This window comes from Aphelocoma coerulescens, chromosome 1A, assembly GCF_041296385.1.
Source record: "Aphelocoma coerulescens isolate FSJ_1873_10779 chromosome 1A, UR_Acoe_1.0, whole genome shotgun sequence".
NCBI classification, from domain to species: Eukaryota; Metazoa; Chordata; class Aves; order Passeriformes; family Corvidae; genus Aphelocoma; species Aphelocoma coerulescens.
In genome coordinates this window covers 53450671-53473935 of record NC_091014.1, presented here as the reverse complement: position 1 = coordinate 53473935, position 23265 = coordinate 53450671, and the positions used below count along the sequence as shown (strand labels likewise).

General features: G+C 44.6%; 1 protein-coding gene across 7 annotated transcripts in view; it reads left to right on the top strand.

The window, feature by feature from the left end:
* The window catches only part of CACNA1I (calcium voltage-gated channel subunit alpha1 I), a 149502-nt gene that overhangs the window by 72062 nt on the left and 54175 nt on the right, over positions 1-23265 (top strand). For all 7 annotated transcript variants that reach the window (XM_069002736.1, XM_069002739.1, XM_069002738.1 and 4 more), the window contains exon 4: positions 11172-11269. In XM_069002736.1, the coding sequence (XP_068858837.1) occupies positions 11172-11269 (98 nt within the window). The remainder of the gene's footprint in view (positions 1-11171; positions 11270-23265) is intronic.

The window sequence follows — 23265 nt, the reverse complement described above, 5'->3', positions numbered from 1 at the left end:
ACTATCTTTTTAGCCTGTTCACCTCTCTTGTCTCTACTGAAGCTTCTTGGATACCTGATAAATATTCCTAAACACCACTTGACTGTACTCCACAGCTCATTAGTTGAAGTCTGGCTAGTCTGACACATGGAGCTATTTAAAAGACGTGTAGATGTGACTGGTGCTTATGGACAGGGTTTAGTGGTGGACTTGGCTGGGTTGAGTTGGACTCAACAATCTTAAAGGTATTTTCCAATCTAAATGATTTTATGATTCTGTAGCTGTTTCTGTATGGTTTCAAATTCATGAATATGGCCTCACTAATCCACCAAACGTATCTGGTACTGTTGATGACCTTGCATGATTTGGACATAACACATGTAATCAAGTTCTATAATTATTTTTTTTTTTAAATAACTTAATAGATGAACTCTCTCTGTCTTCCATTCTTGACTACAATTTTCTGTGATTTGTAAGGCTGGGAACTTGCAAGGAGATTTCGGTACCTCCAATGCATTGCTCAAATTTAATTCTTAGAGATGGATGGGGAGAGTGCTTTTATCAAGAGAGCTAGTCAGCCTCTCTTCTGGTGTGATCTGGACATACCTAATTACATTCACAGGATCATAGATAATCAGGGTTGGAAAGGGCCTTGTGGATTCTCCACTCCAGTCTTGTTCAAAGGAGGGTCAACAGCAAACTCAAGTTAGAGTTGTCCAGACAAGTCTTGATAACCACCACAGATGGAGATGGCACCACCTCTCACCATCCCACCCTCACTGCTGATGTATCTCTGTAACTAGTCTGAACTTCCCTTTCCTCTTTGGATTTATGTTCGTTGTGTCTTGTTCTCCTGCCCTGTGGCACTGTGAAGATTCTGGCTTAATCTCCTCGCTGACTGCCTTGTAAGTACCAAGGAACTGCTGGTAGGTCCCACCAAAATCATCTGCTCTCCAAGCTGAACAAGCCCTCATCCTTCAGCCTCTCCTTACAGGACAAATGCACCAACCCTGAGCACCTTGGTGACCCTCCCCTGAACTTGCTTCAATTTATCAACACCTTCTTTTACTGGAGGGCCAAAAATGAATGTGCTATGTTAGATGTGGTCTACCAAGTGCAAAGTAAGGGGCATAACCCCTGCCTCATCTACCTGCTGCAGTATGGCTGGTGCAGCTTGGTATGTCACTGTCCTTCCCTGCGTGGACTGTGTGTCACCTGTGCCCCAGGACTGGCAGCTCCTTTTCAGCAGCACCACTATCCATCAGTCCTGCCCAAATGCAGCACCTTGCATTCATCTGTTGAATTTCATGAGGCTTCTGTCAGCCCATTTCTCTAGCCAGGAGGAATTCTCTACATGGCAGAAAATTAATCTGTAAGTATTTTGTCACTGATTCTGTAGTAGAAAATGCCATTCTTGACAGAGTGTGTTACTCCCCCTCTCTTTCTGTCCACTTGAGCTTCCCTACTAGGTTAAAATCCTGGATTTTAATATTCCTTTCATGCAGATTTTCCCACTGGGCCTTCCTAATGCCATTTAGGCATTGTGCTCATAAAATGAACAATTCTTATTCTCTTTATTACTGAGGCCCCTAGCACTGGTGTATAGGCGACACTATTTTTCTCCTCTTTACATCTTTTAGTGCCTTGATTAGTTTTGTTCTTGACATGGAGGTTCTGTAAGAATTAACTCTTTTCCTAGTTTTATCACTTTCCCCTTTGGTCTTTCATTTAGCAATCTTCTGACTGGTCTTTCTCTCAGTTCTCTAAAACCTAATTTTTCTTCTAATGAAATGCTGGTTAATATTTCTGGGCAGGATTAGCCCAGTGCTCTGCAAGTCTCATGCTCTCTGTGGCTGGCCAAGCCAGCACTTTGTTACCAAACTCCTCCATCACCTTTTTGCCTGTTGGCTAGAATGTGCAACTAAGGACTTCAGCTGAATATTTATTGTCCAACTTCTTCAGAAAGAGACATAAATCCAAGTCTATAATATGTGGTATATCTATCATGGTAAGAAAAACAATTAGTTTCAAAACACATCAGCATGGATAAATACTGTCCTTGTAGTCTGAATGCTTTCCTAAATTTGCTTTTTAGTTTCACCTAGAGTATGGCAGCACGGCTCTCCTGGTATCTCCATTTCTTGTCCAAAGCATCCTTTCCTTTTTGAGTAGTTATGCAGCCTTTGGAGAAGGTTTTGTACAGCTGAAGATCTCTTCTCAGGCAAGCCTGATAGCCCCCTAGGCTGAGCAGAACACTTCTTCTCACTCCCTGTGCCCTTTGGCTAGTTGCTTCTTCAGGAGTGCTTTATGCAGCTTCCACACCAGGAGTCTGGAAAGTATTTCTATTAACTGAGATATTACTTTTACATTCTCTTTCTGATAGTTATTTGCTGTCCTTGAGTTCTGTTCCCCATAATTCCTTAGATATGGCATCCTTTCCATAAACTTGCAGTGATGATGCTTCCCAAATTCATCCATCCAAGCTCTTTTCAAACGTGTGCAGCATCACTGTGAACACCAACTTTCTCCTTACATGGAAAGCATTTGCAGCCCCAAGTTCATCCCTCTAAATTTCAGCCTAGGAAAGGCAACTGGCAGCTCTCTGAAGGATGTGAGGTACCAGCCCCCCATCCTCAAATGCCCACCTGTTTCCAGGAAACAAATCCATCACTGCATGGTACCCTTCCACACTGGGAAGATGCCTCTTAGCCTGAAAAACACCAACTGGCCTTAATCTCACAAGATGGGGAAGTGTGTTGCCAATCTTCTGCTTTTTCTTTGCTTTTAATTAACTACAGTCGTTCAGGGACCTGGCCAGAATTTGCATAGTTATGACTTTAAAATCTCAGATCATTAAATACTTATTAGCAGCAGGGTAAACAGCAGAATGCTCAGAAAATCCTAGTTAGCTAATGTTCGATGCCAAATAGAAGTTTCTATAAAATTATGGCAAGTTAAAGAAAACTGTAATAAATATAGCAATTAGGTGTTTCGAGTAGTGATCAGAAAAGATGGAAACCAGCAAGCAGCAGGCTAAATAGCATCTTAACCAAAGGTAGAAATAGCAGCAGCACAGCCCTCCCCTCAAACATGCACTCGCTTTTTCCTCCTTAATGATACTAATTATTTCATTTGCTTTCTCCCAGTAAAACTATCCCTAGATGTGCAACATATTGAAATGAAAGCAGTCATCAAAACGAAATGAATCACACCAGAGAAGAATGAAAACAAGGAGGCAGCGCTACCCTGCCTGCATAATGTGTAGTTCTCAATTATTGCCTCTGATTTTTTGCCTTCCTGAAAGCTAATTCCTTACCATGTGAATGTTAGGTTTATTTAAAACAAAACAAAACAAAACACAAACCCCCCCAAAATAAGTAAAACCAGCAGGCTCACAGGACCAAAATGCAGACACTCTTTTTTATTTTTCTTATTTTTTTTTCCCTAAGCAGTGAAATACAGAGCTCAGAGCCTGTGTTCTGACTCTTGGTTTTTAAGTGAGGCCCCATCACTCGTATTCAGTCATCTGAGCTTGGCGAGTCCTTCTGGCTTTCTTATCACAGTGTGAAAACCTGCTTATGTCTTTTTGTATCATGTCTCTGAAACTATTAAGGAACTCTGACATTTTCTCTTAGTACACAGTTTGGAAAGAAATCTGAGTGTTCCAGGGTGTGAAATAATCACATTCTAGGCAGCAAGGGACCAGTCTTACAGGCTCTGGAAGCTTTCAGCGGCTTTTGCTTGCACAGCAATATAAAAAAAAAAAAGTAAAAAAAAAATTGTACTGGAGGGGGGAGAGTTGCAGGTTATTTTTTTAAGAATGTAAAGCATCACAGCTCAGGAGTTGACTGTGTAATTAGTAATTGATCTATTGCTCCCTGAGGAAATGTCTTTTTACTAACAGAATTATAGACTCTTTATTATTATTATATTTTATAAATGGGGAAAAAAGAGTGTAATTTTTGCATTTCTTGTTTTACCAGCAAGGCTTTTTTTTTTTTACTTCTATCTTTCAGCTTTCATGTCAGCAGAGAGTTTTCTTTTTCCAGCATAATGAGCTCTAAATTTAAAAGAGATAAGCAGGACTACTTAGCTTAGTACACTGTGGTTTGCAGAGCAATTTGGAGGCCTAATGTGTTATTCCATTTTTTCTGTGGTAGATGTTGAAAGGATTTTGGATCGTCTGTTTAGGGTGTGTTTTTAAGCCTGGCCCCAGAGGCACCAAACGGTACAAAAGGGGTGCAAATGCACAGTTTGTTCTTCAGGTACTTATATCTATATCTATCTATCTATTCATCTATCTCAAGTGAGCTGGTAGGAGGGTCAGTGCTGGAATCTGCCTGGCAGCCCTATGCCTCCTGCACCACAGTGTCCATATAGCAAAAGATCAGGTCCAGATAATGAAAGAGTCTTTAACTTTTGCTGTAGTCCGCTGGACCTTCGGGGAAAATAAGGATATGGCTCCAGCTGTAGGGCAAAATGGTGGGCATGGGGCAGAAATCTTAAAAAAATAGGTCCTGGCTGGGAGCCCTGCTGGGCTGGCAAGTAGCCTGTCTGCATCTGCTGGTACTTGTGCATCCTGTGGCTGCAGGCTCTGAGTGGAAGCAGTAGTCCTCCTCTCTTGCCCAGTGTCTGATCAGGCCTCATCAAAATCTCCTGGCTCTGCTTCTAATATGTCCAGATGGATTTACAAGAGATCGGATTCATCTTCCAGCTCTCCTTGTGTACAAGCTCAGGCATGTCCAGCCTTAGCAAGGGATGACAGGAGGTGTCTTGAATGCCACATGTGCCCCATACTCTAGACTTTCATCTGTGTGCTCTTTTTCCTGCTTGTGTGCTCTTCCTTCTATCATTGCTGTTACTCCAGTGCTGCTGGTCCCCACTATCCAGGCAGTTGTGGACCCCAGGAAGTGGATTTTATTGCCTGCCTTTCCTTTCCACAGCACCGATTTGGCTGATGGAATCTCTGGTGTATATGACTGAAGTGAAAGAACTTAGGGATAAATCAGTCTCCCAACCACCCCACAAACTTCAGGTGGAAGATTTGAGATGTGGGATGGCTCATATGTAAGAGGCTAGACATTTTGGTAAATGGAGAGATGTTGGAGCTCCAACTTTTGGCATAGATATCTGAATAAAATTTCAGTCAGGGAAAACTGACAGTCTTATATTTTCCCTATGGACTCCAATGTTCTGGATCTCCAAAGTGGTAGAAATTCCAGTTTGTAAAATGTGATTGCCAAATCAAGGAGCCAAGGACAGAAAGGCATATTCTTGTACACAGAAGACATTGATTAAATCCCATCTAGCCACAGTACAGGACACACCCTGAGCCCTGACATAGCTGAGAAACTGAGGCTCTGAAGGAATTCAGAGCAGAGACCAATCAAAGTCTTCTGCCCTGGTCACATCAGGTGCTCATAGATGTAGGGATCAAATGGCAGTCCACAGGCAGGAAAAGCTTCACTTCCCACAGAGACTCATAGCAAGTCTGAAATTACAGCTAGAAAGTCACAGCCATGATGTTTTTGCCTTCAGTGCCAAACGTAAATTTATTTGACAAAAAAATATTAATTGATTAGACTGCAGTTAATTAGGTTTCAATTGAAAACTTCTATCAGAGAAAGGGAATTAGGCAGCTTTTGAATTTGACAAAAACATATTGGCTTGTGTCATAAGAAAAATACTGCCTCAGTATTTTTCACGGATGATTTCAGAATAGGTTTTAAATACCATTTCTTGGCTGCTAATTTTCAGCAAATAGAAGTTCAGAAGCCAAGATTAGGAAAGTTAATAAGTATTTAATAAAGGTATAAGGAGATGTAAATATGAAGAGGTAAATGGTAATGTTTGAACTGTTTTAATAATGAATTTCATTGAATGTAACTGTGAGGTAGCAGCTAGCCAGGCATTGCATAAGTACATTATCTTGGGTCACACGTGCAGCAGATAAAGCCTGAATTTTCTGGACTCCTTACATGGCTTTCATATTCTCACTTTGCCTATTTTAGATAGTCTTATCTTTATTTCTCCATCCCGCTGGTCAGTCTGCTCTCCTGTGCCTGGCACAGAGCCATGCTGGCCATGCATTTCTGCTCTTGGACAACGAGCGCTGCTCTTCTCCAGTGCCAAGGCAGATCCAAGCCCACTCTCGAGCTCACAGGTGCAGAGAACAAAACAAGTGCCAAGTTGTAGCTGATGAAGCTGTTCTGGTGTTGTTGAGGCCTCATGAGCATCAAAGGTTTCCATGCCCCCTTGTCCCTGTGTACTCGCTGTCTGCTCCAGTGGCGTGACACGGGACAGAGGTACATGAGACCACGCACACTCTGGACAGGGTCAGCGTGCTAACAAATTGCTCACTTGTTCCCTGCAGTAGCTTGGTCTCATCTCTGTTTAGCTCCAGGTCCTTTGTGTGTTCAGCTGAGCAGGTTTAACTTAGTGGAAAAATACGAAGGAAAGTCAAGGGGCAATGGAAAAACTGGGAATTAGGGAGAAAGATTAAAATGAGAGGTGGAAATGTTGCAGGCAGGCATGCGTCAGAGGGATGTAAAGAGGCAGGGAGCAGGTGGGATGCCTCGAGAGTGGGGAGGGAGGCAGAGCTTGAGTGGAGAGGTGTTCCCTGCCAGGCAACCCCCTGCTTCTGCAGGATGAACCCCATGCATGCAGCCAGTGCTGCTGTCCCATTTCCCACCCTGACAGTGTTCCCAATGTGCATCAGTCTTGAGTTGTGTGGTGTGGAGACACTGCATGTGCCAATCCCATCTCCTTCCAGAAGAGTTTCGTGTGGAAAGTTTTGAAGAAGAAAATCTCTAGCAAGAGAAGAAGAATTACTGTAAATATTCAATTATCTTGACAGCTCAGTGCTCAAATTCCATCACAGATGAGAAGTTTGTCTGATTTAGCATAGTTTAAGCTTCTGAACCTGTCCTTCCACTCACCCACTCTCACCAGAGGCCACAAAATACTTTAGTGGTGCTAGAAATAAGCTGCTGTTTCCCTTAGAAGAGATGCATTTCACCCTGTTCCCTCATAATAAAGGGAAAGAACTCACAACCAGCACAGTCTTTTTTTTCTTTCCTCCCTTTCCCACATCCTTGACTTTTTCTGACTGCCCCTAGATCTTAAAGAATTTATGGCATTTACTAACAAGACATGCTTTAAGCAGCCAAGAAAGAGAGGAGGACAAGATGAAGGGTAGTCAGGTCATGGGGGCTACCCTTGCTCATGGCACTGAGCTGCTACAAGGCAAGGACAAGGAGCCTGGGAATGTCCTGGAGTTCAGTAGGTGGCAACCATTTGTACTAGCTGCAACATTTCCTTGCTCTTGGTTTACAAACACCCAGCAAACACAGGGTTCTGCAGGTTGCTGGTGGGATAAGGATCCAAAACCCACCTGCCTGAGAGTCCAAATAAGCACAGTTCACCTGACCCACCACCACAAGATCTCTAGACACAGGAAATGTGAACCTCCTGACATAAACCTGCTGACAGCTTCTGACTGATCACTTTTTGCAATGAGTCCTTTTCACTCTGTCAACCTGGCATCACCTCCATGTATGGCATTAGGAAATGGGGTACAGCCCAAACCTAGAGCATGTTAAGAGTCGACGGTTTCCTGGCTGTAGGAAGCAGGGCTGGCTGGAGAATGATAATAACAAAAAGAGCTGGGCTAGCAATCCCTGAAATGCTGCAGATGCCTGGAGACTCCAGCAGAGTCTCTTAGAGATCCTATTTCATTAGAGTAAGGAGGCAACATTTGGATTTATCAGTTTTACCTACACAGAAGATGGGTGGGTTTTTGGTAATCAGTGGAGTTTTGCTGCACCTTGGTCATCTGCATGGTGTGGGCGTGTTACCCTTGCACAAAGAGAAGTGTGAACATAAGCTGATGCTGAAGTGATCACTAGGAAAGAAAAGGTGAAAGTGAGAGGTCTTAATGTAAAATTACACTGGAATTGCACTGAAGTTGTTTGGATACAATCTGTGTGTCTACAATAGTCATATCTCATCCGCAGGGGCTTAAGCATCCTGGATTTCTCTGTTGTTACAACCAAGACCAGGAGGCCTCAGGAAGAACTGTAGGCAGAAGAGGTCTGTTAAACGAGCTGAAGCCCTGGGCCCTCCTAGGGATGAGTTCATTTTTGTTACAAGTTGCTCTCTAAAAAATTTAGCAGTTGCCCTTTTCTAACCCATCCTTGGGAACAGCCTGCTGTTTTCCCTGGCAGTGTGATTGTCTGTTCAGCTTTTTTGTCTGGCTACACTGGAATGTAATGGCAGTAAGTCTGTGAATCTGTGGCCACTGAGGGCTGCAGGAGGCTGGCTTGCTGCTGTCTGAACCACAGAGTTGAGTTGAGTTAAGGCAGCGTTTGCCTTGTGCTGAAAGGACCCACGGTCACTACTTTGAGGATTAATAATTTTCTAGTGACACTGGGACTGTACTACATAGGTGGTAAACTCATTCCAGCTAGGAGAGGGCAGTGATGTGCACCTGGTTAAGGTCACTCACGTGCTGTAGCCACAAGAGAACAAAATCCAAATGGTTTGTAAACATTTTAAAACTAATTTTGCATGGTTAAGGCTAAGAAAAGATGTCACCTCTGTCCACTGATTTCATGTCAGCCCTAGCCCTGTGCTTTTCCCCTGTGCTTGGTTTCTGTGAGGGCCACAGTGTTCTTCAGGACTTCCCATTTGGCTCTTCACAGTTCAGAAAAAAACAGTACTTGAAATTAGATGTGTTTTGGGCTAACAGCTTACTTGGCATTTGACTCTGTTTCAGGTTGTTCTGCTCCTGCTCAAAAAGAATATTTTTTTTTGCCTTCAGAGGCAACCCAGTGCTCTTAGGGGATGAGTGGTTTTAGGAGAGGAAAGGAAGTTCACTGGAACTTCACCAAGCTTGGAGGCCTTTATGCTTCTGTGCATATCTGCACCCCCACAGCAGACTGCATTGTGGGGGCTCCTTCAGTCAGGAAGCTGCCCCTGTGTGCCAGGTCTTTGTGAAGAGCTGTTAGCTCATGTCCTGGGAGCAGTACAAAAATGTCTGCAGTGTGCTTTGCCCCTAACTGTAGTTCCACAGTTTCGGCAGGTCTGTCTAATTCTGGAGCAGCAACACACTGGTGAGACAATCTTGCTTTATGTGGAGCAAGGTTGGTCAGTGCTTACTCAAGGCCCTTTCACTGTGTGCCTTTGCACCACACACGTATGTCCTGTAGTCATGTCCATGCATTTATGTCTCTGTGTGTTCCTCCTCCTTTCATACCTGTTTCCCAGTTTCACCTGACTGGATCCCAAGCCTTTGTCTATCACTAATTCTTTCTGTTGGCTGGTTGAATACTTCTGCTTGGTTTGGGGTCGGGGCTTTCTTTGGGGAGTGGGAATATTTTGATTATCTGCATGAAATCCCTTGTCTCTTCTTCTGCACTTGGTATATGTGGAACTGACAGCTCCGGGGAGGTAAATGAATGCCACTGCATTTCAGAGGAAGAATTATTTAATGCAATTACCCTAAAAGTGCATGAGAGAACAGACTGAAAGGAATGAGGGAGAGAAAGAAAGAGAGCATGAGAGAGGATAATCACAACACTTCGACAAGTTTACCCCACCGTGTTTGAAAATCTATCACTCTGACAAGTCCCCTTTGTGAAAGGTGTAGACAGATAACCAGGCATTAGCTCTTCGAGGTCCTCTTGAATGGAGGGTAATCAACAGAAGGATCAGTTCACTGGTCCATTTCACTCGATGCCTCTCCCTGATTATTTTTCACAGACTGGCTGTACCCCATTTCCCTCTCAGTGTCTCACTTCAACTCTCTCATTCAGTTCTCAGTGATTCCTGGTCAGAGGGATTTGGGTCAACTTTAGGTTGGCTTGTGAGTCTTTCTGTATAAATTATGATGCTTTTTGTTCTGAGAAAGGGTGCAGTAACAAAAGGCTGTCCCCCCAATCCCTCCCTGTCTCCTGAGTCTTGTTAAAATGCCAAGGACCAGGGAACTTTTTGTAGTTTCATTATTCATGTCTGAGAAGAGATTCAGCAGAAGCAGTTCCTGTCCTGCCTGCTGCTGTTTCACTGGCCAACTTTGTCACTCTCTTGTCCCATCACCAGATCAGGGTTACTCCAGGGAAGCTTGTGACAATGGCCCATGTCTTCCCGGAGGCCTCGTGCATCTGTGTTCACAAAAACATGAAAGATGCTTTGAGGTCCTCAGGTGGAAATTGCTGGCCAGGATAAATTATCAGTATAATAGTTTCTTGCCATGCTTTCAAAGAGACAGGACATTTGCCACACTGGGTGAGGAGAGAATGCTGGGCTAAGGATTGCTGAGCCAGGTCACTTTTTGTCACCTGCACCTGCTGCTCTTGCAGCAAAGCCAATGCATTAGTCACACCTCTTTGCACTTTGAGGTTATTTAGAGCACATGTTGTTGGGTTAGGAGAGCTAAGGTCTAGCATATGTCCTAAAATGAGGCTTTTTCCCCTTTTGGTTGGTGTCAGAAAGGAGTGGTTCATAGCCATGGGTATGATTAAATCACTTCATAGCTCCTCTTGTGTGTTGCAAAGGCTGCTTTGGCTGAACGAGGTGCCAGAGGAGCTGTGCTGCTGCTGCCTTGCAGGGTGAAAGCCAGTCAAGGCAGGTAGTCAAGGCAGGTAGTGCTTTAAGTATGAGGGTTTGTTTCTGTGTGAGATAAAGCAGCTTAGCTGAAGCTGCCTCCCGGGACCATATCCTGCAGTGAGAGATGAGGGGAACACAGGGAGCACCCCCTGTGCTGCAGGTAACTCGCAACCAAACTGGCCACACAGCCCTCCTCTTGCTGGCCTCGTGTGCAATGGCCACCCCCTGTGTGTGCCCTGGCCAGGGGTGTGTGCTCCTTGCCAGTGCATCTTCACTTGGCTCCTTCCTCTCCTGGAGCTCGCAGCAGGTACGTGTTAGCACAGCTCCTGGCCTGTGTCCGTGAGAAATGCGCTCACCGCTCACTGAGTTTTCTGCCAGAGGAGCTGTGGGATCTGGGCTTGTCCCATCGGGCTCACGGAGACTTCAGTTTTGCTTCCAAAGGCTCAGGCTTCATCCTCATGACTTCCAGAAACTCCTCAATGAAGGAATGATAAATCTGTGGCTCAAGCCAAAATTCTGGATTCTTTTAAAACTTTCTTTTTCTCTCTTTTTTCTCTCTCTCTCTCCCTCTCTCTCCCCTTCTGCAGGATGGTGGAGTACTCCCTGGATCTCCAAAACATTAACTTGTCTGCAATCCGTACTGTCCGTGTCCTGAGACCCCTGAAAGCTATCAACCGTGTGCCTAGTAAGTCGTGCTTCCCTCTCACACCTCTCAGCTCGGCTTGTGGGGAGTACCTGATCAATAAGGCTGCATGTGGTGGTGTTGTCCCAGCAGGGTTCAGGTACAAAGTGAACAGAAGCTTCTGTAGGGTGTGTGCAGGCTTTTTGCCATTGCAGGGCCAAGAGGTGTTGTTGGATGGGCAGGAAAACAAGAGTCTCCCAGCACACCGGCCCTGGTCATCCCTTGTGCATGGCCATGTTGATGGAACTTCAGGAGTTGAAGGTGAACAATATGCAGTAAATGAAAGTGTTTTTTCTTCCTCTTACTGAAGGACATCACAGGTTTAATGATGTCTGTAGCTTCAAAAAGGCCCGTGTGTGAGGTCTGGAGAAGGATGAGCTTTGGGAAGCAGGGAGAATTAGTTTGCTCAGGCTTTCACAAGGCCTTCCAGATCCTCTCATCTGAAAAAATTTCATGCCATTACAGGTTAGGGGCATGTAGCACCGACTCATGGCTGTTTCCTCCTCCCCTTGTGCTTTGTACTCCCTCTTTTGTGCCAACAGTGCCCTCTGTGAGCTGCTGTGTGTGTATGAGCCAGGCTGAACACCACTGGGCTGGGGCTGCCAGGGCTGTGTCTGAGCCTGGATGTGTCAGCCCTGGGAGACTTTAGACATTTCTCCTGCAAGTTTTCAGTCTTACAGAATGGCAGGAATTCTCTTTGCTGTTCTCCATAATCTCCCTGATCAGGCTGTCTGCAGCGGCTAAGACCTTGCCAGAGCTCTCCTAATCCTTCTCTCAAGCTCAGATGCTCCTTTTTCTATTCCAGACCTGAGAAAGTTTGCACAGTTGACCTCTTAGTCTGCATCGTATGTGTTTCCTTGTGCCAAAGTCATTTTCACGATATCACCTCTTTCTTGAACATGCTGTGGAGGTGAATTTCAGACTCTGGCTCCATTCAAAGCCCTTCTATAAAGGGATCTTGTCCCTCTTCCTGGATGTACTTTTATCTTCGAGCAATAGCCCTGAAAAGAAGGTGCTGAAAGGTGTGAAGGAGAAACTGAGGCACAGTCCTGTGTGCCCAGCATGGCAGGAGGGGACCAGGCAAAAGATCCACTTGGAGCACTGAGAGAACAGCCAGGAATGTAACAGGTCCATCATATGATCATAAAGATGAGGGTCAAGAGAAGCTTTTGGCTATTCCCTGTCAGCAAAACAACTCCCCCCAGTCTGTCTCCATCTCTCTGGCCCTCTCCAGAGAGGAGAGGGCTGGGTGCCAGCCCTGGTCCTGGGGTAGGAGCTTTCTGTAAGGGGGTGGCCTGGAGGCTGCGCATGGCGGGCTCGCCCCTTCCAGGAAGATATGGGCAGCTATGTGACAGCAGCTCCATCCTTGGGTTGTGCAGCCTCCTCTCCTCCCTCCTTCATCAGGCATGCCATGAGCTTGTGCTGAAAGACTGCTTTGAGAGCCTGAAGCCTCTTATCAGTGTAGACATTACCTCGGAGGCAAATGAAAACATCTGGAATGAGATCCAATTAACCCTTACAGGTGTCTGCCATTTTAATTGCTGGACTTGAGGCTTTGTATTATTCCTATTTATCTCCTGGAACAGCCAGAGCTGCCCCAGCAAGGAACAGTGTGAGCTATGTCAGAACTGACTCACCAGGGACCTGCTCCATCCATGCAGAGGCACCAGAGATACTTTCCATCTTCTTTCCTGACCTTTGCAGAGCAGATGCCATTGAATTTCCCCTGGCTGTCCCTGCCCTGACACTGCCTGTTTGCTCTTTTCGTCAGTATAGAACTTCACCTGTATGAAATTGATGCTGTTTTAATTTCCACTCTGTGGTTAAATCTTTATGTATTTTTCTCGCTACATAAATCTGTGGTTATGTGCAGAGAATATTTTGGAAGAAAGACATCCTGCCATTAATTAAAACAAAAACAAAAAAAAAAAAAAAAAAAAAAAAAAACAAACAAAAAAAACAAACAGAAAGAAAGAAACTGGATTTCCTGGGAGAGGAAGCATTGACTTGAGGGCTGAAAACTAGCAAAGAGGCTGTAAACGAAGGCTTGTGATAAATGGGAATGAACTCCATTAGAAGAAGGTGCCTAGTGGGGCACAACAAACATAATTAATGGGACCTTTGGCCACAAATCTTTTTTTAATGTCTTTTTAAAGTTCTTCATTACTAATCTGAAGCAACAGGGAAGTCTATTAGTGAGATGTACTGATGATACCAAGCTGGAGGTGCTGCAGGTGTAGCCAAAGAAAGTGGGAAATAGGACAGCAGGAGGTATAGAGGGAAATTGAGGTCGTGGTTGTGAGTGTGAGATATCTGGCGTGAGGCAAGGAGTGGGGGGTGGTTAATCCTAAAGGCAGATTTTCAGCCATGTTCCAAAGGCTGTGATGGGACAGGGTGGCCCAGCGCTTACCTTGGACATTTCAAAGGCTTCCACATGGACACCCAGGTAGGGACTGATTTTCCCAGAGGAGTCTGGCTGTGTGGACTGAATAATGGCAGTTTATTAGCAGGAGAATGGACAAAACGATTGGGAACCTGACTGATTAAAGCATGAGTGGAAGAGTGCTCAAGTGGTCTGTCAGGGTAAATTATTTAGTGCCCAAAGAACTTTATTAATCTGCCATTGTTTGAAAAGTCCACATACTTATGTGAGAAATTTCTGGGGAAGTTTGAGAGAAATTTCGTACTACATGATGCAAGGGAAAAAAAAAAGGCTATAACAGAAAATTAGGAGAGAGGAAATTCAGAAGGAATTTCTAAGGAAACAGTGGCAACATGGCAGAGGAAAAAGTTCAATAAACTTATTTTATATTCTTGGCAGGTGGGCAAGGCTGAAGTTTAAATGCCCAAATTCCCAGATTGGATGTGTCTAAATTCTGCTTACACATGCTCATTCTTAACATGCTACTGAAAGCCCTTCCTCACAGTGACACTTCTGAGGCTTTGAAACAATATCCCACAAGGAGCTGGCAAATTCTATTTGCCAGTGCTGTACTCATTATCTGTGGTAAAAAGGATGCATGTGAGGATGTAAAGTCCCTCTGAATCATGACAGAAGAAGAAAAGGACATCCAGTGTAACCAAAAGGTGGTAAATGTCCATTAAGAATGACAGTTTCTACCCAGTTTGTAGTTAGGGTGTAAAGCTCACTGCCATGGGAAGTGGCACTGTGCAAGTAAAGGAAGTAAAACGGGATTTTCCAAGGGATGCCCCATCCCTGGAAGTGTTCAAGTTCAGTTTGAATAGGGCTTTGGGGAACTGGACTAATGGAAGGTGTTCTTGTCCTTGACAGGGAGGTTGAAAATAGATGTTCTTCAGTGTCCTTTCCAAACCATTCCATGAGAGCTCACATGGAGACACTTCTAGATTTCAAACCTCCTTTCGGGTTAGAGCTGATCTTTAGCTACTGGTTATCAGCAGTTGATTGCATCTCTTGCAATTCTCAGCAGGATGTGCTACTGACCATTTCAGATTTCCTGTCTGAAGCACCCTGGGGTTCTGCCCTGCCTGATCATTCCTCCACTCTCATGTTATCTTTGGAGCGTACTAGAGAAAACATGAGGCCACCCTGGTCTTGTAATATGTATCACACCTTCATTAACATTCCCTCTTATCTCTTGCATTCCTGACTACAACCCCGGGAACTCTGCCTTTTGGAGTCATGTTTGAAAATGCAGCAAATGAAAAATCAGAGATCGGTCTGGTCCTCTTGCCATGTGATTCAATTCCATGGCAATGAGCTGGTGTGACAAGCCCTGCAAGTCACTGAAGAAGTGTGAAGAGTAAAAAAATACCCTCCAGCTCTCTGTCAGAGGTAGTTGCTTTCTGCTCTGGGCATGTCTGTGTCCTGGTCTTGGGGTGAAATTCCACATCCATCGGTTGTTATCCTCTTGTGATTGTGTGGAAGGTTGCTGGGTGAAATATTGCTCTTTGTGCTGGCTCTTTTGTTTTTAGTTCTTCTCAAGGCGAGGCACAAGGTTTGGGGGGGAGGCTGGTTTTGTTTTATTTTTTTTGCCTGCTTTTGAGCAGTGAGTCTGTGATCATTTCTGATAATTTGAAATTCTTGCTCTTCTTTCTACGTTTTTTTGACGTCGAAGAAGGAAATGTTTCTTCATTTTACTCTTTCTTGGCGCATTGGCCTTATGCAAAGAAGAGCCCTTGCATTATGTTTGATGTCTTCCACTTTCCACTTACAATTTAGCAGCTGATTCATCATTTGGAAGCAGATTTCTTCAGCTGAGCACACTGTATGGAAGCGAAGGAATCTGTTGCAGAGCAACTTTACGGAGTAGAAAGTGTATATATGTGCTAATACTCTGTATGTAAGTGGCAGTGATACTTATGTGGAGTTAGAGGTATCAGAAAAATAACATTATATGCTTATTACTAGGTGTACAGAAAATAAAATTTCAGATTTGTGGGAAGTTCTGCTTTTTCTAGATGTGTTTTTTTCAGTCAGAACAAAAATAATCTTTTCTCATCCATTTTAATACAGCTTTATGCTGCCTAATTTTAGGTGGTTTGTTTCGTTTGATGTTTTTTCCTATACTGGGTCCTGACAAAAAAGTTTAAAAATCAGAAATCCTCAATCATGCCATTCTAGTATAAAAATCCTTTCCTCTCTTCTTGTCCTCCTTTTTTTTTTGTTTCCTAAATGTTTTAATAACTGTTGCATTGTTTTTATTTCAGTCAAATAACGGGGGTTCTTTTTCTTAGTACAAGTGCTGTGTGTTAAAATCTTGGTCTAGTTCCATTTTTCTTTATTGATGATTGTAATTACAGTAACTCCATGGGTCCAAATAGACTGGACTTTTCTACTTTTCTTCTATAGATCTCAAAGATATAAACCATGGCTTTTTATTTTTAGTCTTTCTTATGCTTCACACCAGGTTAGTGGAACCCAATGAGTGTCACCAGCAGACTCAGGAATACAACTGACAACTCCTAACTTGTAGCTCTGCATTCATCTCACTAGACCAAAGCACCAATATAAAAATAATATATAAGCATCCGAGTGCTGAAATGGGAAAAGCAGATGTTTAACATGTATATGCCTGCTTTAAATCTGTATTCCACACCAAGCTACCTGTGCCTGGCGCTGTAACAGTGCCTAAAACAGAGTAATCTGGCTACGAACCCCGCACTTGGCATGGGGGAAAAGTGATGACATTTGCTTCTCTAAATGTGTTTTTGAAGAACTAATTTCACTGATGAGCGTGTGTGAAATGAGCTTCTGACTGAGATATATTAGGCTGCAAAACAGTCTCATTTACAGCTAGATCAGACAAAAACCAAGTGCATTTGACAGGCACAGTCCTGCCCTAGCAGTTGGAAATGCAAAGGGATTATGAAATTTCTCTTCTAAATGCCCCCCACAGGGTCTTTGCTTCAGATGCTTCAGTGTTTTTGCAAGAGGATTGTCACTTGCTTGTTCTCTTCCAACGCTGATTCCCTTTCAAAAATGTACTCTTCAAATCACTCCTTTGGAAGTACGTTTTTTCCCCCCTCTCAGCTTTATTTGTGAAGCAGTAGCTGAAACTCAGATAACGTTGATTTTTCCAAATATCTAAACTTACCCAACTCACAGTTCTTTGTATGAGGTGCTCTGTAAATATTTATTATCACATCTCAGTGACAAACAAACCACACCCACAACCATGTGCAAATGTGTATACACATAGATTTATCCACATACGGCCTGAGCAGGTTAGTAAAGGCACAGGAGGGATGTTCTCTTGTAGCACCCATACAAAAAAGTTAAGAGGTCACAAAGCCCTTTTCATTCCCTGGTCAGGCTGTGTGACTGAAATGTATTTAAAGGTGAAGCTGCCAGCTTTCTGTAGGCTCTGTCCCAGACAGGTGGGCAGGGAAAGGATGGAGAAAAGCCAACACGAAATGGACTTGACCACTAGGGTCAAGTTCAGTCTATGTCCTCCCTTCCCAATGAAATGGAGCAAAACAGTGAATCGAGCAATGTGATTTATGCCTGGAGCATGCCATTAAAGGATGCTTTTCCTCCAAGCGGGGGACAGATCAGAGATGGAATTGTACTCAGAGCTGCACTGTCCTCTATGTGTAGCTCTATCAATTCAGTCAAGCCCTAAATCAGATGGGAATGCTCAGGATAAAGGGAAACGGTGCAAAGGGGAGCAGAGCAGAATGAGGATCAAGAGAGGTGAGAACAGAAAAGAAGGGAGGCTGGAAAGAGAAATGCACATGAGGCAAGTGGTAGGGTTTGCCAGGCAAAGCACACAAAGGCCTGATGCACCTCTGTGTGTAGGATAATGCAGAGAAGCGGGCTGGAGAAAACCAAAACCAGTACAAAGTCAAGGATAGATAAAGAAGATCTATTGACTCACAAATATGCTGGATGGGTTTGCAAATCAATGCTTCTCTGAAGCTTTTTAACAAACCAATAGGTCTGTAACCAGACCCACATTTCGTAGTGCTGGAGGAAGCCTTCAGAGAAGCCTGGAATGGCTGGGGTTGGGAGAGACCTTAAAGATCATCTTGTTCCACCCCCCCAGCCATGGGCAGTGACACCTTCCTCTACAGCAGGCTCCTCAGAGCCCCATTCAGCCTGGCCTTAAACACTGCCAAGGATGAGGCATCCATAACTTCTCTGGGTGTTCCAGTACCTCACAACTTACAGGAAGCAATTTTTTCCTGTACTTAATTTAAGTCTTCAGTCACTGAAGACAGGCTCCAATTTTATTTACTTGTTGTCTGAGCTCAGTGCTGTTTTTCATGTGGATTCCAAGTGTGCAGTGTATTGCCAGGTGTTTAACTGGGTAATCAAAATAAATTTAGGAGCAAAACCCCCAAACATAATGAAAATTATATTATTTGTTAATGTAGCATCATGGTAAGAAGCTGGGAAACACTGAAATGCAGGAAATATAGACCTGGAAATGCCTTGTTTGGTTCCATACATTGCTTAGTTTCTATTTTTTGTGGTCACGGATCATGGGAGAAAGTAGTATTTCCTTCTCTGAACCAGTCCACTTAATTTCACTGTTATTAACAAGTATTCAAAAGTCACAAATTGTGGGCTTGTAGGTTTTTTGGATGGCTTTAAAGCAATGAGATTTGAAAAAGGAAAAGGAAAAACAATCACAGATTATATTTATTTTTCCTGTGTCTTTCAGACCTTTAGACCTGTACTCATATCTTTTTTCTACCCATAGTAGAGGGGAATAGAACCTTCTCTTTTTTGGTTTGGTTTGTTTTGTTTTTTTTTTTCTGTAATCTGATATTGTCAAGTCATAGCAAGATTTCACACCTGAAGGTTTCTGCCATGCCTCCCAAGACTGACGATAAAAATCACAAGAGTCTGTAATAGCACTTCAGAATTTGTGTTACTGGAAGTAAAGCAAGCCTGGAAAAAGACCAAACCAAAACATTACAGAAACCAGTCAGAGAAAGACCTTTGATGGAATCTTTATTTCTCTCTTCTCCTGTAGGGGAACCTGCAGAGCCAGAATTTTAAAAAATGCTTAGTGCTTCACAGCTCCCATTGTGACAATTCTGCTGCCTGTTCAAACAAGCTCAGCCTCCAGTGTACACAGTGCTCACAAAAGCCCAGCCATGTATTTTGCTGCCTAAATGGGAGCTGAGCTGTTTTGCAAAATCTGTCCCATGGGACCTATCAAGCAATGGATACCATGGAAATGTGAGCAATAATGACAGTGTATTATGGGGTGAATGATACTGTCATATTACACTAATGCAAATTAAACTTTGTGTGTGTGGGCAAGGCAATTTACAATCATAACCTTAAATTTCTCTATCTTTGTGTATTTTGGGACCGATTCTCCTGTTCGCACTCATTTCATGTAACGTCATGTCATTGCCTGCAGTAGAAAGAAACATGATTCATGCTAGTGACAGCAAGAGGAAATTAGCCCTGTTAAATCTTAACCAGAAGTTGCATTAGCGCTCTTTTACATAATATTTTGCATTATACTGTCCCACTTAGACAGCACTAGAGATGTGTAAAGAACTTAAGAATATTTATGGAATGGAGGCAAGTGGCTCGCAGCCACAGCACTGGACTTGACTTTTGTCCCTGGTGTTGGGTGGCTCCTGCAATCCTGAAAGAAAAGCTGGCGCTGTATGTTTTTAATAGACTCTTCACTGAAAGTGAATGCAGTCATCATTGCAGTGATAAATGGGGAAAAAATGAGATGATCAGTGAATGAACTACTGTAGCAGGTGGTAGTAGGTGTTGCTTATTAGATGTTCAGTATTACAGAAAAGAACAAAATGACAGAAATCCCCCAGAGAGACACCTCTCAAAGAAATAATCTGACACCTGTCATCACTCTCCAAGACAAGGTTGCTTAACAGTCCAAAGCTTGCAAGGGGATAACAGCAAGAGAGTGAAGAAGGGGGCAGCTAACTGGGACCTTTGCCTGCATCCATTTCTGCTCATGTCATGGATTATGTGGCCACCAACCATGCTATGGTGGCACGTACTGAATGCCATTGCCTGTGGAGGAGGAATTTTCTGTTGTTATCTGCGAACCTTAGCTGGGCTTACAGCATCCATAATAAGGTGCAGCCTGCTGCAGAGCTTGGGTGTCTCCTTTTTGGATGACAGAAAAGCTTAGACTGGCCACTCTTTTTCCTAGAAATGTCAGCATTTAGGTGTCAAGGTAAATGCTCTGGATTTTGCTCTCTTTCTTGAGGCCACTGCAAGCCTGGGGTCAGGTCCGCAATTAGGAGGCTTCACTTCCGAGCTTGCTTCTTCACATCACCTGGCAGCACCACCTGAGCCCCCTTTGGCAGCCTGCTGAGCACTGTGGCTCTGCAGTGCCTGTGTTTATTTGCTCCTCTTCCCCTCAGGAAAACAGCTTATCTCTGGTTTCATTTGCACTCTCTTTTTGGTGGTTGTTTTAGCTGAATGTCTGTTGGGAGGGGTTTTAAGTGGTGCATTTTTTCTCCCTTCTTCATTTTCTTTCTGATGCTCATGATGTGACCTGGTCCATGTCTTGCTCTCTGACTGAAAAGAGGTGAGGTCTGTGTTAGTCCCTGGATCCCAAGGGAATTGTTTCTACAGCCTTGGAGCAAGCTTAAAGAGAGATTTTTCTCTTATATGAGTGTACTCTAAGCCTACTCTGGAAAGATCTGTTGTTCCAGTAGGATGAAGCTCTGGCCAACAGTTTTTTCCTGGAGTTTTACTCTGCCTTTTGACTACCTCAGGCTTAAGCTGAGGAGTACTTTGAAGGTGAGGACTTAGGGGAACTTAATGTTTAACCTTGATTCAGTATTCTAAGGGAAGTCACTGTATGAAGATGAGGCTTAGTGTGCCCATGCTACTGAGAAAATGAACAACAGCTCTTTGTACTGGGTGAAGCTTTATAAGTGCTGGAAATGTCATGTTTTGATATCTTCTGTGGTTACACTGAGGAGTGACAAAGATAATTTAGGTTATGTCATCAACAGGCTGTGTAGGATGAAGTGTCTGAGCCAGTCAGGGCTTCTAGAAGCCTTTGCTTGTTGGTAAGGCAAGAGTGAGGAGTTGGTGAGGAACTGACCGGTGCTCCTGAGCTATGGGTCATGCTGAGTATCTGCAAGAGCTAAACCCCCAACTCTAAATGTATCCTGCAAATACACCCAGAACCTGACAAAGAGATCAATGGGAAGACTTTGAGTTTCTCTGAATGAGGTCAGCATGTCTGGGGCAGTTTTTCCTTAGCAGCAGAACTGGCTTAAGGTCTCTCAGTACTTCATCTGGTACCTCAACTGGACCTGTCTTTCCACAGAGTTAATTTAATTTGGGTCTGGCCATCCATCTGGACATGCTCTCTCTTGCCGTGGTGCAAAGCGGGCGGTGATGGTCTGCAATGTGAGTGAGGCTTTGCAGCTTGAGGACAAAGCATCTGGAGCTGCACACTGGCTCTTCCAGCTGAACTCCTTTAGCTTGCACGTGTTGTTTGCAGAAGAGGTCTCAGTTAAGAGGAATGCAGCAAAGGGAAAAGATCTGCATGGCGAGGGAAGCTGTGGGCTATAATACTGGTGAGCTTGGCAGTGTGTCTGCTGTTGGACCCACAGCTCTTGGCAGTAGTTTGGCCCCATGTTTGAGCTGATGTTTATGAATGCAAAGTGTGAAATGACAGCTAAGCTTCAGGTCAGCAAGAGATCAGTGAGGACGGCCACAAGTTGGAGCACCAGCTTGCACTGTGCACATAAACCAAGATTATTTTAACTACAGGGGTTGGCTGCAAAAAAGAAAAAAAAGGTGCATGTTTCTCTCTGTGTACTTTCTGCACAATCTATCTGCTGGAATGGTTCCTCAGTTCTGAAAATTTCCACAAAGGAGCATGCACAGGAAAATCCTGCCAAGCACGTGCTAGCTGGATGGACTGCCATGTGTCCTGGGGCAGGGGAGGAAGGAAAGAAGGCACGCTTGGACAAGCAGCCTGGCTGAGGGACATAATGACACTTCAGTCTCTGCATTCTGCAGAATGTCCTGCCAGCTAGAGTCACAAGTGCTGATGGGAAGGAGATTTGGTTTTGTTCCAGTTCAAATGACAACTGGTAGCTTGGTCCACGATGCAGGTGAGATGGGCGCTGAGAATTATGTTCTCCTCCATCTGCTTTACCCCAAGCAAGGGAATGATTGCCTCCAGCTGCAATCTCCTTTTGACTTCACATGCATTGCCTTTGTCCCCCACGCTATAACTGAGGAGGACTGAGAGCCTCAGAGGTGACTGAGATATAAGATACAAGAACAGGGTTTCTCACCCCTTCTAAGCCAGTTCCCCCGCTCGCATCACAGGGTGGTTAGCGCTGGGGAGTGAATCAGCTCAGCTGTCGGTCCTGGCGCTTGGGAGGAGGCAGGCGGGGAGAAGGCGAAGTGACAGCGCTGCTGAGCAGGGGAGGCGGCGGCGTGCCGGGCACACCTGCCCCGCACAGCGGGCTCCGCTGCCGGCGGCTCCCCAGCCCGGCCCCGCCGCTCTCCCGGGGCGGGCACGGCAGACGGGTCCGCTTAGCTGCCGTGGCCAGGCTAATCAGGGCTGATGGCAAGTGTCTGGAGGGAGCTAGGGTCACCATAGTGTCTGCAGAATTTGTCTGGAAGGGCCTCTGGATGCCAACAGAGTGTCAGACAGACGATTTGCTTCCTCCAAACCCCGGAGGGAGCTCAGAGACTTTGCTCAGCCCTCTGCTTCCTTCTGATAGGTCACTTCCTGGCACTTCTCTCACCTTCCCACCCTTTCTCATTCCTGTGACATAATTTCCCCCCATCTCCTGCTGTGTGTGAGTGGTGAACGGATCTGTGGCTTCGCTCCTGCGGGATATCTTACCAGAAGCAGCCCTGCCTTCGAGGTACCATCGAGCACCTTCTCTACCCCTTGCCCAAGGGCATGGGTGAGCAGCAGGGAAGCATTATGTGAGCATCGTGAGGTTCCTTCCTTGGCTGCCCACAGCCGAGGCCATTTCATTTCCCCCCTTCCCCTGGTCTCCTGGTCAGAGTGAGTGGAGAAAAGATCTTTCCGAGCCCACACCTGGCACTCATGAATATTTAATGTTTCTAGCTTTTATTTCCCTTGAAGAGCAAAACCTTTTCATATTTGATGCCCTGGAAGGCTGTTTGGTTGCTGAATGTTGTTTCATCAATGCTCTCCCTCCTCGCTCTTCCTCCAGACTGCCTAGCCTCTCTTCCTTTCTCTTCTCAAGCAGCATTTCCTTTTTTACAAAGGATGCTTCAGAAAAGGTCACTGTCCCTTTCATATCTCCTCCTTACTGTGAGCCAGCATGGCTTCTGTTCTGCCAATGGTAAAGGACAAATGGGGATGTGGGGAAAGGCAGCAGTGGGGAGGGAGGCCAGGAAAAGTGTGCACATGAGCTGAGGAGCAGCACAAAGGCAGAGAGGAGTTGTAGGCACAGCAAGAGAAAAGTAAAGTGGCAGAGCAGCAGGTAGAGGCAGCAGAAGGTGGGAAGAAGGCAGCAGCAGGATTTTGATGAAGAACTGGCTTTCCAGCACCTTTCAGAAT